The sequence below is a fragment of the Miscanthus floridulus genome, chromosome 2 (assembly GCF_019320115.1).
Source record: "Miscanthus floridulus cultivar M001 chromosome 2, ASM1932011v1, whole genome shotgun sequence".
In the NCBI taxonomy this organism is placed as follows: Eukaryota; Viridiplantae; Streptophyta; class Magnoliopsida; order Poales; family Poaceae; genus Miscanthus; species Miscanthus floridulus.
In genome coordinates this window covers 155,224,454-155,238,170 of record NC_089581.1, presented here as the reverse complement: position 1 = coordinate 155,238,170, position 13,717 = coordinate 155,224,454, and the positions used below count along the sequence as shown (strand labels likewise).

The 13,717-nt window shown below is 44.9% G+C and overlaps 2 protein-coding genes across 3 annotated transcripts; one reads left to right on the top strand and one right to left on the bottom strand.

The window, feature by feature from the left end:
- Positions 1 to 1,803: 1,803 nt before the first annotated feature.
- On the bottom strand, positions 1,804 to 13,013 carry LOC136540207 (ASC1-like protein 3). 2 transcript variants are annotated; one of them, XR_010779903.1, is made up of 8 exons: positions 12,580 to 13,013; positions 11,633 to 11,841; positions 10,505 to 10,660; positions 9,577 to 9,762; positions 9,311 to 9,489; positions 8,582 to 8,962; positions 2,261 to 2,346; positions 1,804 to 2,172 (listed from the first exon to the last, which is right to left on the bottom strand). XR_010779903.1 is itself a non-coding variant. In XM_066532213.1 (6 exons), exons 1-6 carry the CDS (start codon positions 12,676 to 12,678, stop codon positions 8,943 to 8,945), a joined length of 849 nt encoding a protein of 282 aa, XP_066388310.1. In that variant the 5' UTR covers positions 12,679 to 13,013; the 3' UTR covers positions 7,702 to 8,942. The 2 variants fall into 2 exon arrangements, 1 of the variants encoding a protein (XP_066388310.1); XM_066532213.1 differs by lacking the exons at positions 1,804 to 2,172; positions 2,261 to 2,346 and having other exon boundaries at positions 7,702 to 8,962.
- LOC136540206 (uncharacterized TPR repeat-containing protein At1g05150-like) lies at positions 3,128 to 5,977 on the top strand. Its single transcript, XM_066532212.1, is given in 3 exon segments — positions 3,128 to 4,084; positions 4,086 to 4,421; positions 4,423 to 5,977. Coding segments are annotated over 3 exon segments (2,523 nt in total). The 5' UTR covers positions 3,128 to 3,250; the 3' UTR covers positions 5,776 to 5,977.
- Positions 13,014 to 13,717: the final 704 nt, after the last annotated feature.

Genomic DNA, 13,717 nt, shown 5'->3' with positions numbered 1-13,717 from the left:
AGGTCGGTTGTCGATGCCTCGTCCTCTTCCTGTGGCATAGACCGGGCACGGCGGTCGCTCGCACCGTTGAGGAACGGTGCTGGAGATCAATCGTCCGCGGTCAAGGTCGCCATGGCGGATGACGACGATGTCGTCTATCCACTCATCGGTAGCGATGACCTGATCGCGGCAGGTCTGGCCCTCGAGGACGACGACGACATCCGTGACGACGCTGCTGCATTGTTGGGTATCGATGTCGGTTGCGGCTCTGCTCCGGTCGATCTGGACGGCGGCGACGGTGGTGGAGGGGCGGCGCTGGCGACAAGGACGCCGGTCGGCTCCAACAGCACAGATGGTATCTCATCTGTTGGTAAGCGTAAATCTGGTGTCTGGGTTGATTTTGATGAGATCTATGAGATTGTGAATGGTTCACAGATTCGAAATGCTGCTATCTGTAAAATGTGTAAGAGTAAATTGTCTGCTAGATCTTCTGCTGGCACTAGCCATTTGATTTGGAACCAGAAATCTTGTAGGAAAAAGGCTGATCACGCTGATAGGGTTCAGTCTAGGCTTTCTTTCAATCCTGATGGATCTATACATAACTAGGACTACAATCCTGTTGTTGCTCGATCTGAGTTGTGTCAGTTAATTGCTAGACTTGACCTTTCATTAGGTATAGGTGAGACACAGGCCTAGGAGGATTACTTTGTTCTTGCTCATAATCCTAGGTTTGCTAAGGTTTCTAGACAGACCACCACTAGAGATCTTGGTAAACTGTTTACTGAACGTCGTGATATGCTTAAGATTTTTGTGTTGCCTGTTGCTTCTTCTGTTGCTTTGACTTCAGACATTTGGTCTGGTAATGCTAAGGAGGACTATATTAGTGTTGTTGCTCACTATGTGAATACTGATTGAGAGTTACAGAAAGAGGGTTATTGGTCTTAGGCTGATTGAGGTTAAACATTCAGGTGAAAACATTGCTGAAAGAATTGCTGCTATGGTTGAGGAGTATTGTCTTATTAACAAGATTTTCTCTGTCGCTCTAGACAATGCTTCTTCTAATGCTAAGGCTATGAACACCTTGACACCTCTATTTGCTGGTTACTTGGGTCTGTCCTGATCCTTTGGATCCTAGTAACTGTAAGTACAGTCTTGTACATCAACATTGTGCTTGTCACATCATTAATCTCATTGTAAAATCTGGATTAAAGAGGTTGAAACCTCACACAGAAGATTTTAGAATTGCAATTAACTTCTTAAATTCCTCTAATCAAAGAATTACATTGTTCAAGGAATATTATAATGCTAAGGATGTTAGACCTAGAAAGTTTGACTTGGATATGGATGTTAGATAAAATTCTACTTACCTGATATTTAAACACTTGCTTCTATACAAGAATATCTTTTCTGTGTTCATTAATTCACATTATGGTTCACAATTGTTGATGATAAATCATTGGTATGTTGTTGAGAAGTTATTGGAGTTTCTGGAACTCTTCTATGACTGCACTGTTGTTTTATCTGGTGTTTATTATCCTATAAGTTCACTTGTTCTGCACCATATCCTATAGATTGCTTCTCATTTGCATGCATGTGAAAATTATCAAAATCTGAGAGCTATTGTATATCCTATGAAGCTTAAATTCCTTAAATATTGGTAGGACTTACCTCTGTTATATTCATTAAGATGAGAGGTTTCTTTAATGTGCTGTAATTACTTGGTGAATACACTGGTTCTGAGTACAGTTCATACTATGCTGATGTTAAAACTGAATTGTATAAACTGTTTAATAAATATGAGAGCAAGTTTGGTGTAGCTAGGTCTCAAAGGGTTGCACAACCATCAAATCATACAGGTGAGAAAAAGCAGGCATGGGGAAGAATCTTTGGCAATGGATCAGGTGTTGTTGGTCCTTCTCCTCTCCCTGCCACTTCATTTTCATCTACTTCTGCTGTTTGTGAGCTCTTAGCTTAGTTAGACAGTGACAATGTCATTTCTTATGAGGATGATTCTGATCTACTTCTGTGGTGGCGTGACCACAAGCTAAACTTTCCAATCATGTCTATAATGGTTAGAGATACCATTTCAGTTTCTGTATGTACTGTCTCTTCGGAGTCTTGTTTCAGTTTGACAGGCAGGATAATTGAGGAACGGCGGCGGCGCTTGTCACCAGAGACTATGGAGATGCTGACCTGCATAAAGGACTGGGAGTTAGAAGAAAAAAAGGAACAGCATGTTGTTGACAACCAAGAGCTGGAAGACTCATTCGAGAACTTGTACCTTGATGAAGATGAAGCTGGTGGTGGTGCTCCTGGTACTTAGTGAGGTTGAGACTTGACTCTTGAGAGTGTGAACGTGATCTGTGACTGTGGAAGAGTAAGTGTGAGTGTGATCTGTGATTCTGAGACTTGTCTATCATTTGAACAATGATTTGTAAGACTTAATTAAGAGCTGACTGCACTCTTTTTTTTTCTTTTTTAGGGTTTCTCACAAGGGTGAGTTTTACCTAAAAAGATTTTTAATGAGGCAACATTACACTAAGCAGCTCGTTTTAGTTATTTCTGTTATCTGTTGGCTTTGAAGTTTGATATCTCTATTGGACTTTAATTATGTATCTGTATGATTATGTGAATGAAATGAAAGTATGAAACTATAAATGTATTGGACTTTGATTATGTGAATGCAAGGGTAACGGACTGTGGGCTGTCACGGTCCATAATTCTAGGTCGTGCTTAGCGGACCGACACGGCACGAAAAATAGCCTATAGTGTACCGTGTCTGGACCGAAGACCAAGCCTGTAGCCCTAAGAAAACGCGGCCTGGGAGGCCCTGACGTGTCGTGCCATGCTTTTACAGGCCCGTGCCGTGCCAGGCCGGGCCGGACCGTTGGCTATCTATACCAAACCCGCGCCGATGTTGACCAGTGGCGGGCGGTGAGCTAACGAACGTTGCGAGCCAGGCTTGCCAACGCTGCGGTGCCACCCCTCGTGCCGCCCCATCCACCGTCATCATTACCATCGTCTCCCCTCGTTAGCAATAGCAAAGTAGCCAGCCGAGCCAGCACACGGCTCCGCCGCCCCCTCCGCTCTGCCATCCCCTCCTCTGAGTCCTCTCCATCCTGGCCGGGCCCACCCGGCATTCCTGAACTCCCCCTTCCCCGCATCCATCAAAATCCCCCCACCCGTGTCGTCGCTGCGCCCGCCCCGCGTGCCCAAATTTCGCCGTAATCCGGCTGGTTTTTCTCGTGCGCAGCAGCGGGCCGTACCCGTAATGGCGCTGTCCGCGTCGGCGGCGTCGGCCGGCCGGGGGTCGCGGGCGGAGAAGGTGAGGAGGATCTTCGAGCGCTTCGACACCAACGGGGACGGCGGGCTGGACCGCAACGAGATGTCCGCGCTCGTCGTCGCCGTCAACCCGCGGGTCAAGTTCAGCGAGGACCAGATCTCCGCCATCCTCGACGAGGTGTTCCGCACCTACGCCGAGTTCATCCTCCCCGACGGCAGGGGCCTCTCCCTGCCGGGGCTGCTCCGCACCTACGACGACGGCGCCGGAGACGTCGACCGTGACTTCCTCGCGCTCTCCCTGCCCGCCGTCGACTCTGACGCCTCATCCCCGGAGATCGCGGCGGGGGACGCCACCGCCCACTCCTCCCCGCCCCCCGGCGCTGCAGCCGCCGCGTCGCTGCTCGACGACCACACCAAGCCGCTCGGCGCCGGCGCCGCTCGGCCGTCGGTCAGCTCCCGCGCCGCGGCCGCCGCGCCGGCGTGGGCGACCTCGCCCAACCATGGCATCGCCTTCGACTCCTCCTGGGGTCTCCTCGACGACCTGGAGATACTTGTCAAGCGCCTCCGCTCAAAGCAGCTGCGGAAGGGCTCCATCGACGGAAGCGGCGGCGCCGGCAACAGCAACTTCGACTCCTTCTCCGAGGCCGGGTGGTCCAGGGAGATCTCCGGCGCGGCGGATTCGGCATCCACCGCCGCTCCGTGGGACGAGACGAGCCGCGACTACCTCACCTTCGTCAAGGAACTCGCCGTGCTCCGCACGCGCGCCGACGCCTCCCGCTCGCGCGAGGAGGCCTTCGACAACCACATGGTCATCGGCCGGGCAGCTTTCTGAGCACCGCCTCTTCCGAGACGCCCTAGCCAGCTTCCGCCGCGCCTGTGAGCTGCAGCCCACTGACGTCCGTCCCCACTTCCGCGCGGGGAACTGCCTGTACGCCCTCGGTCGCCATGCAGAAGCCAAGGAGGAGTACCTCCTTGCCCTTGAGGCCGCGGAGGCTGGCGGCTCACAGTCCGCAGACATCCTCCCGCAGATCCATGTCAACCTTGGTATTGCCATGGAGGCCGAGGGGATGGTTCTTGGTGCCTGTGAGCATTACCGAGAAGCCGCCATATTGTGTCCATCTCATGCCAGGGCACTCAAGCTCCTGGGGAGCGCTCTCTACTGGCGTTGGGGAGTACCGAGCTGCTGAGAAGGCACTGGAGGAGGCCATCTTCTTGAAGGAAGACTATGCTGATGCGCACTGTGACCTTGGGTCGGCCCTGCATGCAGTAGGGGAGGATGACCGTGCAATCCAGGAGTTTCAGACAGCAATTGATATCAAACCTGGCCATGTTGATGCCTTATACAATCTTGGTGGATTGAACATGGATGCAGGACGCTTCGTACGGGCTGCAGAGATGTATACTCGTGTGCTGAGCATCCGACCAAACCATTGGCGTGCACAGCTAAACAAGGCAGTGGCTTTGCTTGGGCAGGGTGAATCTGAGGAGGCCAAGAAGGCACTCAAGGAGGCGTTTAAGATGACACAGAGGGTGGAAGTGTATGATGCCATCTCACATTTGAAGACATTGCAAAAGAAGAAGCCAAAAGGAAAAGATGATGGTCAAGGGGAGCAGGCTTATGTTGTTGTGGAGGCATCCAAGTTCAAGAGGGTTGGCAGGAAGACTACCTTGCGGCAGGATTTGGCCAATGCTCTAGATATAAGGGCCTTCGAGAGGATGACGAAGCTAGGCCATTGTGATGTGGAGCTTCTTAGAAAAGAGATGAATGAGACTGATGTCCCTGTATCTTACTCAGGCACCGGCATCCCTGAGAAGTCAATACGCAAAGCAGCTCTTGAGGTTATTCTCCGCAGGCTCCTCTCTTTTCTCAAGCCAGATACCTTTCAGGGTGCTATCAAGGCAATCAACGAAAGAATTCTCTCTGTCCTTGATGCTCCTGGCTCTGGTCGTGTTGATCTGGGTATGTTCTTCGCCATCATTGCTCCAATCTGTTCTGGCCCTGTGGATAGGCGCAAGCGTATTGTCTTTGATGCGCTTCTTTGGCGTCCTGCTAGCGAAGGCAGCAATGGTCAGATAAGGAGGAGTGATGCGTTAACCTACATTAAGCTTCTTCGGGCTGTTTATATACCCACCCATGGGGCTAGTGACATGCTCGAAATGCATGGGGAGTCTGACCCTACCATGGTATCATACACGGAATTCTTAGAGATGTTCAATGACCCAGATTGGGGATTTGGGATCCTGAGCACTCTGGTGAAACTTGAAGAGAGTGATCACATACGTCATGGTGGTCACACATGCTCCATCTGCCGGTACCCTATCATTGGATCACGGTTTAAGGAAACAAAACACTCATTCAGCCTGTGCAACCGGTGCTACAGTGAAGGGAAGGTTCCGTCAGCGTTCAAGTTGGAGGAGTACAGGTTCAAAGAATACGGTAACGAGTCGGAGGCCCTTATCGATAAGTGCATGTGCTTCAATTTACATTCTAAGAAGCTGGAAACTGATGCTTGATCATTCAAACTTTGATCTCAAGTGCTCAAGCATGAATCTGTGTATTTCCTAGGTACAAAGATGTCTAGTTAGCTCTCCCACTCTCTTGTAAACTAAGGTGCCTCGTTCGGAGTTTCTCTAAATGTGTCCCGGTTACTAATAACCCTAATGTGTTAGCTGCTGTTTTAAGTGTACGGGAACGAGTAAATGTGAATTCCATACACTCCTGTTGCCCCAGTCCAATACACCCTTGCTGACCCTTGCATATTTTTGTTCGAGCAGAACAATTTTGGGATTCTCTTTAATGTTTTTCTTCTTTCGTCTCATATTTTGTGGAGTACTTCAACTTACTGCCATCGTTATGTCTCGTTTTCATTTCTATATATAAGCCAGCTATGGTGTAATTGTTTGCGTGGCACTGGTGAGTTCGCCGTGAGCAAAAGAATTCGAACTTTCCCAATTATGCTTCCTCAATCTGAGCACCTGTAGATTGGTATAATGAGCTGAGCCATGTAAATGTAAGAGAAAGGGCTGGTTTGGTATAACGAACTGAGACAGGTAAGAGGAAGGGCTGAACGGATGGGGCGTTTGGGTGGCCTGCGTTATCAGTATATCAGGAAGAAATAACGCAGGACCTCGCTACTGCAGTCGACATGTATCAATTCAGAATCGCAACCCCCTGAACCCCTGGCTGATAGGAGTCATGACGGTAATCCGGGGTTTAGATAACCCCTCTGTTAGGCACTTAACAAGCTACATCGTCTCGATCACATACTAGTAAGGGCCCAGATTGTCCGAGTCGCGAATAAACCGAAGAACGCAGATAACCAACACACTTTAACGGTGCAAAGCGTCAAGATTTACAAGCAAACCAGCAAAAGATAGCTACCATTGCTTACATGACAAAGAATGACAAGAAAAGGAAGTAGTAGATTAGTCTTTTTTGTTGATTTTGTAGTTGATTACTTCAATGATTCTCTAGCATATATACAGGGGTGGTCTTATCTCAGGAACCCTCTTCGAAGGAAATCCTCAAGTTCCCCACGAAATTGGGCAAGTTCCCATCGAAATAGATTTGAATTGGACTCAGAATTGGAAAACTAGCTTGCCTATTTCAGACACCGGCTTAGCCGATTTCCTCAAGGAAGCCTAGCCAAACTGCCGAAAGCTGACTAAGCATGTTTTGCTGCTTTCATCTCCAATTTGTTGTCAATGCACAATTCCTTCACCCGAGCTCCAAATTATACAATCCGCATGTGTTTTTTTGATCGCCTCGACGAACGAAACACAATGGTGAAATTCATTCCTCATTTTGGATAGCTTCACAAAACCGATTTAGCCTGTTTGGAAAACATGCTAAGCCTGCTGCTGGATAATTTTTCTAATGTTGCACTTTCTTTTTCCGTGCCCTAAATTGGGCAATCTATATATGTTTTTCTACCGTCTCGACAAGAGAAACACAACAGTGGAGTCTATTTTGCATTTTCAGAGTGCAAAAACCGACTTAGCTTGTCACCTGTTTCTACTGGAAATTCTGGATTCAACGTCCTTTGACAATTTTGGTTGTCAACAAGTTTATTTGTACCTCCAACAAACCATCCAAATACATATTAGTGAACGAATCCAAACAGCTACTACTAATAATTAGGTAGCAAATACGTCAAATTTACATCACTAGAGCATTTCCAACAAATTACATATCCTTATCTTCTAAAAGTCTATAGGCGATATTTTATTGTTGGTAGTGTAGTTTTTTCTCCTCCAACAAATTACTTCCTGCGTTCCAAATTATAAGTCGCTTTAACTTTTTTTGGTTCATCTATTTTACTATGTATCTAGACATACTATTATATCTAGATGCATAGCAAAATTAGATGTACCAAAAAAAATCAAAGCAACTTATAATTTGGAACGGAGGGAGTAATTACCAATACCCTTTACAAGTGGATACAGAGGATTGGATGGATCTCCTACATTTGAGGGAGAGAGGGGTTAAGTAGTTCCTTAAAACTTCTAAGAGCAACCCCAAGAGAGTTAGCTAGAAAAAAGATTCCAAATTTCCATTTGAAGGGGAGAGAGGGTGGGTTTTAAGCAGTTCCTTAAAACTTGTAAGAGCAACTCCAAGAGATTTAGCTAAAAAATATTCCAAATTTTCTGGGAACAGCTTGGGTATATTCCCATAAGGGGATGACCTCAACCCATGACTCCAAAGTTCAAACCAAATATTCACAAAATTAAGATCGCCCCATCCCATCCCATCCCTATTCGCCCCTGGAACCAAAACACATGCTTATATTTTAGAACGAAGGTTGTAGTCATTGGTTCCGTTATTAGCACCAGTGGATCCAAATTGGGGTTTAGTCAGTGCCCATCCGTACACATCATTGTTAAAAGTAGCATCCATATTGATTCAATACATTTTAGCCTCCTTGCATTTATAGGAGTATAAGATTGTAAAAATATTGATTCAGCCCTGAAGAAACACAAGTCACGGTAAATTTAAAAGATAACCAAAACATAAGTCACGTTAAATTTAAAACATACCCGATCATATGAATATTGTTCCATTGAATTTGAGTAGTTCAGAGTACATTTCATTTTTTTTATTTGACTAGTATTGAAGTCTAATTTGAGATAATATCATAACCAAATTGGATCTAAACTATACCTGTATCATATGCATAGAATAGGGATAACACTATTCAAAAAATTATATAGCTGCATAAAGCTCAATGCACATCACATGAGATCATTAAGATACAGGTGAGATTTACTCCCAATCAAAAGAATCAATTTATTACCATCAATTAGAACTAAATCTACTCACAGGTGAAGTATATTGAACATGGTACAGAGGGGGTTCTTCAAGCTTCAGGAAAAAGCCCGTACGCCCTCTCATGTCTTTCCCCATATCAAAAAAGGTGAACCAAAATTTTTTGAAGGAACCTTCAAGTAAGCTTGCTAGCTATACCCGTCATGTATAGGACCTGCTCCACTCTCGGTCTAGCCATGTTTGATATCATAAGGCAATATACAGAGATTAAACTTTTATATCCATGCCCAAGACTTACCAAGATCAAAACAATAAATTCTGGAAGCAGGCATAGAAAAGTATTGGCGAAGAAATGACACGTTGATGTCAAAGAATGAATCTCCCATTACTCCTCATCCTCGGAATCAATCTCCCATTACTCCTCATCCTCGGAATCTGCATTGTAGCAAAATAAAATAAGTTGAACTCACACAGATGCCTTCGCCACTAGGGTTTCTATCCAACGAAAGTTCACATATCTATGCTATTATATTATTATGACATGACAGCTCGTAAAAATGTGCGTCAATCCATTTTGCCAGAAGAGAATCTGAAATAGAAATGCTGGGCCTGTCAATAACACAGATGCCATAAGGATCCTCTACTTCTTTACCTAAATATAAATACTGTAATAACGTAAATGTCTCTTGTTTCAAGAAAGATGTGCCAAAAATAACCTCTTATGATTCATGGCTCAATGCAAACCAACCATTTAAGTAATTCCACCAAAGAAAATTCTCTTACCAGATCGAACATCATCTGTAACTTGTCCTTTATTATTCAATTGTCTCATTATCATCAAACATATGAGTTTCCACCAGTACATATGGAATACAAGCAACGTGAGAAGCATTGTGTTCAAGATGTAGTACAAAGCTGTCGGGTATTCATCCAGCTTCCTCAAGAATGCGATGGAATGATAGCTGGCATTGCAACGGCAACAACAGTAAGTCTAAAACTACAAGACTACAGAAACAGAAAGTTATCACAAAGAGAAGTAGCAAACAAACCTCGAGGCTTTGATTATCCAAAATGGGAAGTAAATTAGACGCAATAGCAGCCAGGAGATAGCGAAGAGACCGAAAAACAAGCTAGCCCCCAGCTCTTTTTCTGTGTACTTGCACAATTTGGCAGTCTCAAGAAACACATCACTTGCATCATGAAGAGCGAGAACGATGGTCCCAATTCGGAAAAATCTGAAAGTGAGCATAACTTTCATTATCTTAAAATAGCAATACCCTAGGCCAACCGGAAGCACATAATACCCAAAAAAAATGAGGTGGAAGCAAAACTGGTAATACCATGCTAGCTAAGCACACAGATTATCAGAAAAGTAATGTACTCTTTAGGCCTAGTCTCAGTGGGGTTTCATGTCTCAGTTTCCAGCACACCCATATTTTGGAAACAGTGCAGAAGAGTTTCATCCCCATGAAACTCTCTCTACTCCCATAAAACTTTTATTGTCTCTCTCTTTATCAATACAGTGCCATGTCAGCATATTTAATGCCCATGAAATTCTCATGAAACCCCGCCTAGGACATAATTACACTTCAAGGGAGAAAGGCAAATTAAGGACTAGAACTAAAACATCAAGATCAACTGATGCCAATACTTACCTTTACATCTCATTGCCATTGAGAGTTCGCTTTTCTATTGTATACATATAATCTTAGATCCAACTGTTTATAGATACGTTTTGAGGAATCAAACTACCACGCTTTTCTCACTCTAGAAAATATTGACTACTCAAAAGATCTGAACAATTATCTAAGTTTAGCATATCCTTGAATTCTTGTGTAAGTTATGGACTAATTGATTACTCTGTAGCCTCATAAATTCACAATATGATCAGTTGAACCCAAATAGACAGCACCAGAATATGAGAGAATGAAGTTGTGAAGTGCAAATACATCATTAAGTGCACGGAAAAAGATTTACCCGGTCAGATATGAAACTCCAATTAGAGTAGATGTTATTACATGATGAGACATCATTACAGCAAAATCTTTTCTGCGGGTTTCCCAAGCAACAAGAGCACCGATGCTGTAGATATAAAATCCACACTGGCACATGTAGAAAAGCATCAATGAGGACCTGAGAGAAAGCAGAATATACATTAGAGGGAGCAAAAATCACCACTTTGCTCCAGAGAACATGTTAAGTGGTCACAAGTAATATGCCTGGGTGTCTTTCACTTGTGGAAATAAGTTTAGAAGGATGACAGCCCCCAATATAAGCCATTCAGTCAGCATGGGTACAAGTACAAGGTGTTTGGTGGTGCTGGCATTGAATGGCACAGAGCAAAAATTTGTATAGCCCATTTTTATCAGAAGGCCACAAGACGTGCCCCTGCCGTTTGTAGGAAAAATGGCAAACAGAAGTAAACTTGAAGCTGTTACATTCATGATTTATATGGTTACAGCTGGTAGCGGTTTAGCAGTAAAAAATTCAAGATGCATAAGCTATGAAAACAACCATGCTGAAGAACTGAAGAAAAGGCAGTAGCATGTTTACAGACTTTGTTTGTAAATTGTATGCATGTGGCATGCCCCAATATCACCTTTGACTACATCAAAAATGGAAGACTAAATAACAACAGTGTATGAATAGAGCTATACAAGTAAGCTACTCCGTATTGTTCTTACTTTCAACTTTTCAGGTGCAACTATCAAAATGGAAGAGTAAGAACACACAGGTGTTGCAGTGTGAAATCCTAAATAGGTATGGTTGCATGAAAAAAGTGTTTTTTTTTGTAACATTCAATCCTTAACAAATAACAAGGAAAATGTTGATAACAAGCAAATGATGATTTCCACAGTAATCGCACCATGCACTTAAATGCCCTTGAAAATTCCAAGGGCTACACTTCGAAGAACATTCAAAGGATAATCTGTCCTAATGATATAGTCAAGTGCTGTCTCTTCAACTTCAAAGAGACTGGATATAGGACATGTCAAATAGTCTGCAATACCTATACAGCGAAACCTAGAAACCGAAAGTAAGGGAAAACGCTCCGGCAGGACTAGTATATTTAAATAATTTATTGAGGAAACAGTATGCACTCACGCGATGGGTTGATTTGGCCAGCCATCAAAGTATTGCATCATATCCAATGACCATGGTTCCTGCTTTATTATCATGAGGACCCATGCTTGAACAGAAGCATAGTAGGTAAGTTTCCAACTGGACTCTGAGAACTTGACAATCTTTGCTTGCCTGGCCTCATCATTCATCAACTTAGAAGCTTTGGTGTTGAAAAGGTAGACTGCCAATGGCTGGAAAACATAGCAAAATGTTAAGATGTGTAGTTAAACTGCCATGTAATGTCAAAAGGTACTGTTCACAACTGAAATTTAGAAAAACGATCTGATGCCAAGATAATCAAGAGGTTTACATATGGGCACAGCTATATGAGTAGCATTGTCCTTATATAGAAAAAAAAAACTTGTAAATACAGCACCTAGCCACCATATTTACATCATCACCTCTATTGGGCACAAACCTTCTAGACAAAGAGAAGACATATAGCTAACTTGCAGCAATTCAGGAAAATATCATGCAATTGGCAAGCCATGTCAGATGTAGATTTGTTAGGTGCAAGGTTCTATTGCAAGCAATCCTTGCATAAGGACAAAGTTATTGATCCACGCTCTACTGCGAGCACATAATAATGCTGCTTAAACCGCACCCAGGGCATGAGAACGAAAACGCAAGCTCTTATTAAGCCAGCACCGTTGATCCTAAACAGAGTAGCAGCCACCAGTAACACAATTAACGACCGGTTTCCAGTTTGGAAACAGGCACGTCACCCGCATTCGGATGATCCCCCGTCGGACGAGCGGGATCAACTGATCGGTTACGAAGATGCAACGAGCAGCGGCGGAGACCACGCCCCGCGCCCGCGTCGCGACTCGCGACGGGGAGCATTGGGGCGCGGGAGCGAAACCGGGGAGACCAGAGATCTCGCGGAACCCGGCGCGAATCTGGCGGTGTCGGGACGGGGGAGATTATACCTTGTAGACGAGGCGGTCGAGCAGGAGGCGGGCGCAGAAGAAGGCGAGGGAGAAGAGGAGCGCGACGGAGACCGCCTCTCCGCCGCGGACCGCCGCCATCGTCGGCGCGGGCCAACCAACCAACCGAACGACCTCCTCCCCGCACCGGCACCAGGAGACCGTCCGCACGGCGACGCCACCCACACGCTACGGCCGCTCGCGCGCGCGCGGATAATTGAAGGGCTGGCTGCGAGTCGTGGCGTAGCGAAGGGGGATTAACCGGAGGAGGAGCGAGCGGCAGAGGCGGCACGCGCGCCTATTTCTACTAGTCGCTCGCGCAGGCAGGCGGAGACGGGGGAGGGGGGGCGCACGCACGTGCGGGGGGGCCAGCCGGGAAGGGAGGAGGACGATGATGTGCGTGAGCGTAGCTGCGGGATGGAGATTTGGATCTCTCTCACACACACAACACACCCCAGTCGCTCTCCCCGGCTTCCGTTGCGTTTCCTCGTTTTGGATCGGCTAGAGCCTTGAGCGGATTCGATTCTGGAGTTAATTGAAGAATGTTGTTGGCTTTTCCTTCACGGCCTTATTTAAATTCTGGATGTAAAGTTTTGGGTATTGCATTGGGTGTTATATAAGGTGTCACATATGATGTTTGTATACTAATAAAAAATAAATTACTGAATCCGTCAGTAATCTGTGAGACGAATTTATTAAGCCTAATTAATCTGTCATTAGCACATGTGTTACTGTAGTACCACATTGTCAAATCATAGACTAATTAGGCTTAAAAGATTCGTCTCGTAAATTAGTCATAAATTATGCAATTAGTTATTTTTTAGTCCATATTTAATACTCTATACATGTGTCCAAACATTCGCTAGGATAGGGAGTAAACTTTAGGAAGAAGAAACTAAACATGAGATAAGATACTCTAAAAGGAATAGGTATACTTCCTCCGTTCTATAATATAGTGCATTCTAACATTTAAAATTTATCATCGAATATAATACATTCTAGAGGATAAAAATCAATTTAACATTAAATAATTTCTATTTATCAACCAATCATCATTAATCATGTTAATAATAACCAGCCTGTTCGTTTGTCGGTTTCAGCCAGCCCAAACCAACCAGACAACAGTGTTTTTCTCTCACAA

Coding starts and splice junctions, on each gene's coding strand:
- LOC136540207 (XM_066532213.1), bottom strand. CDS start 12,678: ATGGCGGCGGTCCGCGGCGGAGAGGCGGTCTCCGTCGCGCTCCTCTTC. Junction 9,763..10,504: donor GGAGTTTCATATCTGACCGG/GTAAATCTTTTT, acceptor GCTCACTTTCAG/ATTTTTCCGAATTGGGACCA. Junction 8,963..9,310: donor TACAGATGATGTTCGATCTG/GTAAGAGAATTT, acceptor GCTACAATGCAG/ATTCCGAGGATGAGGAGTAA.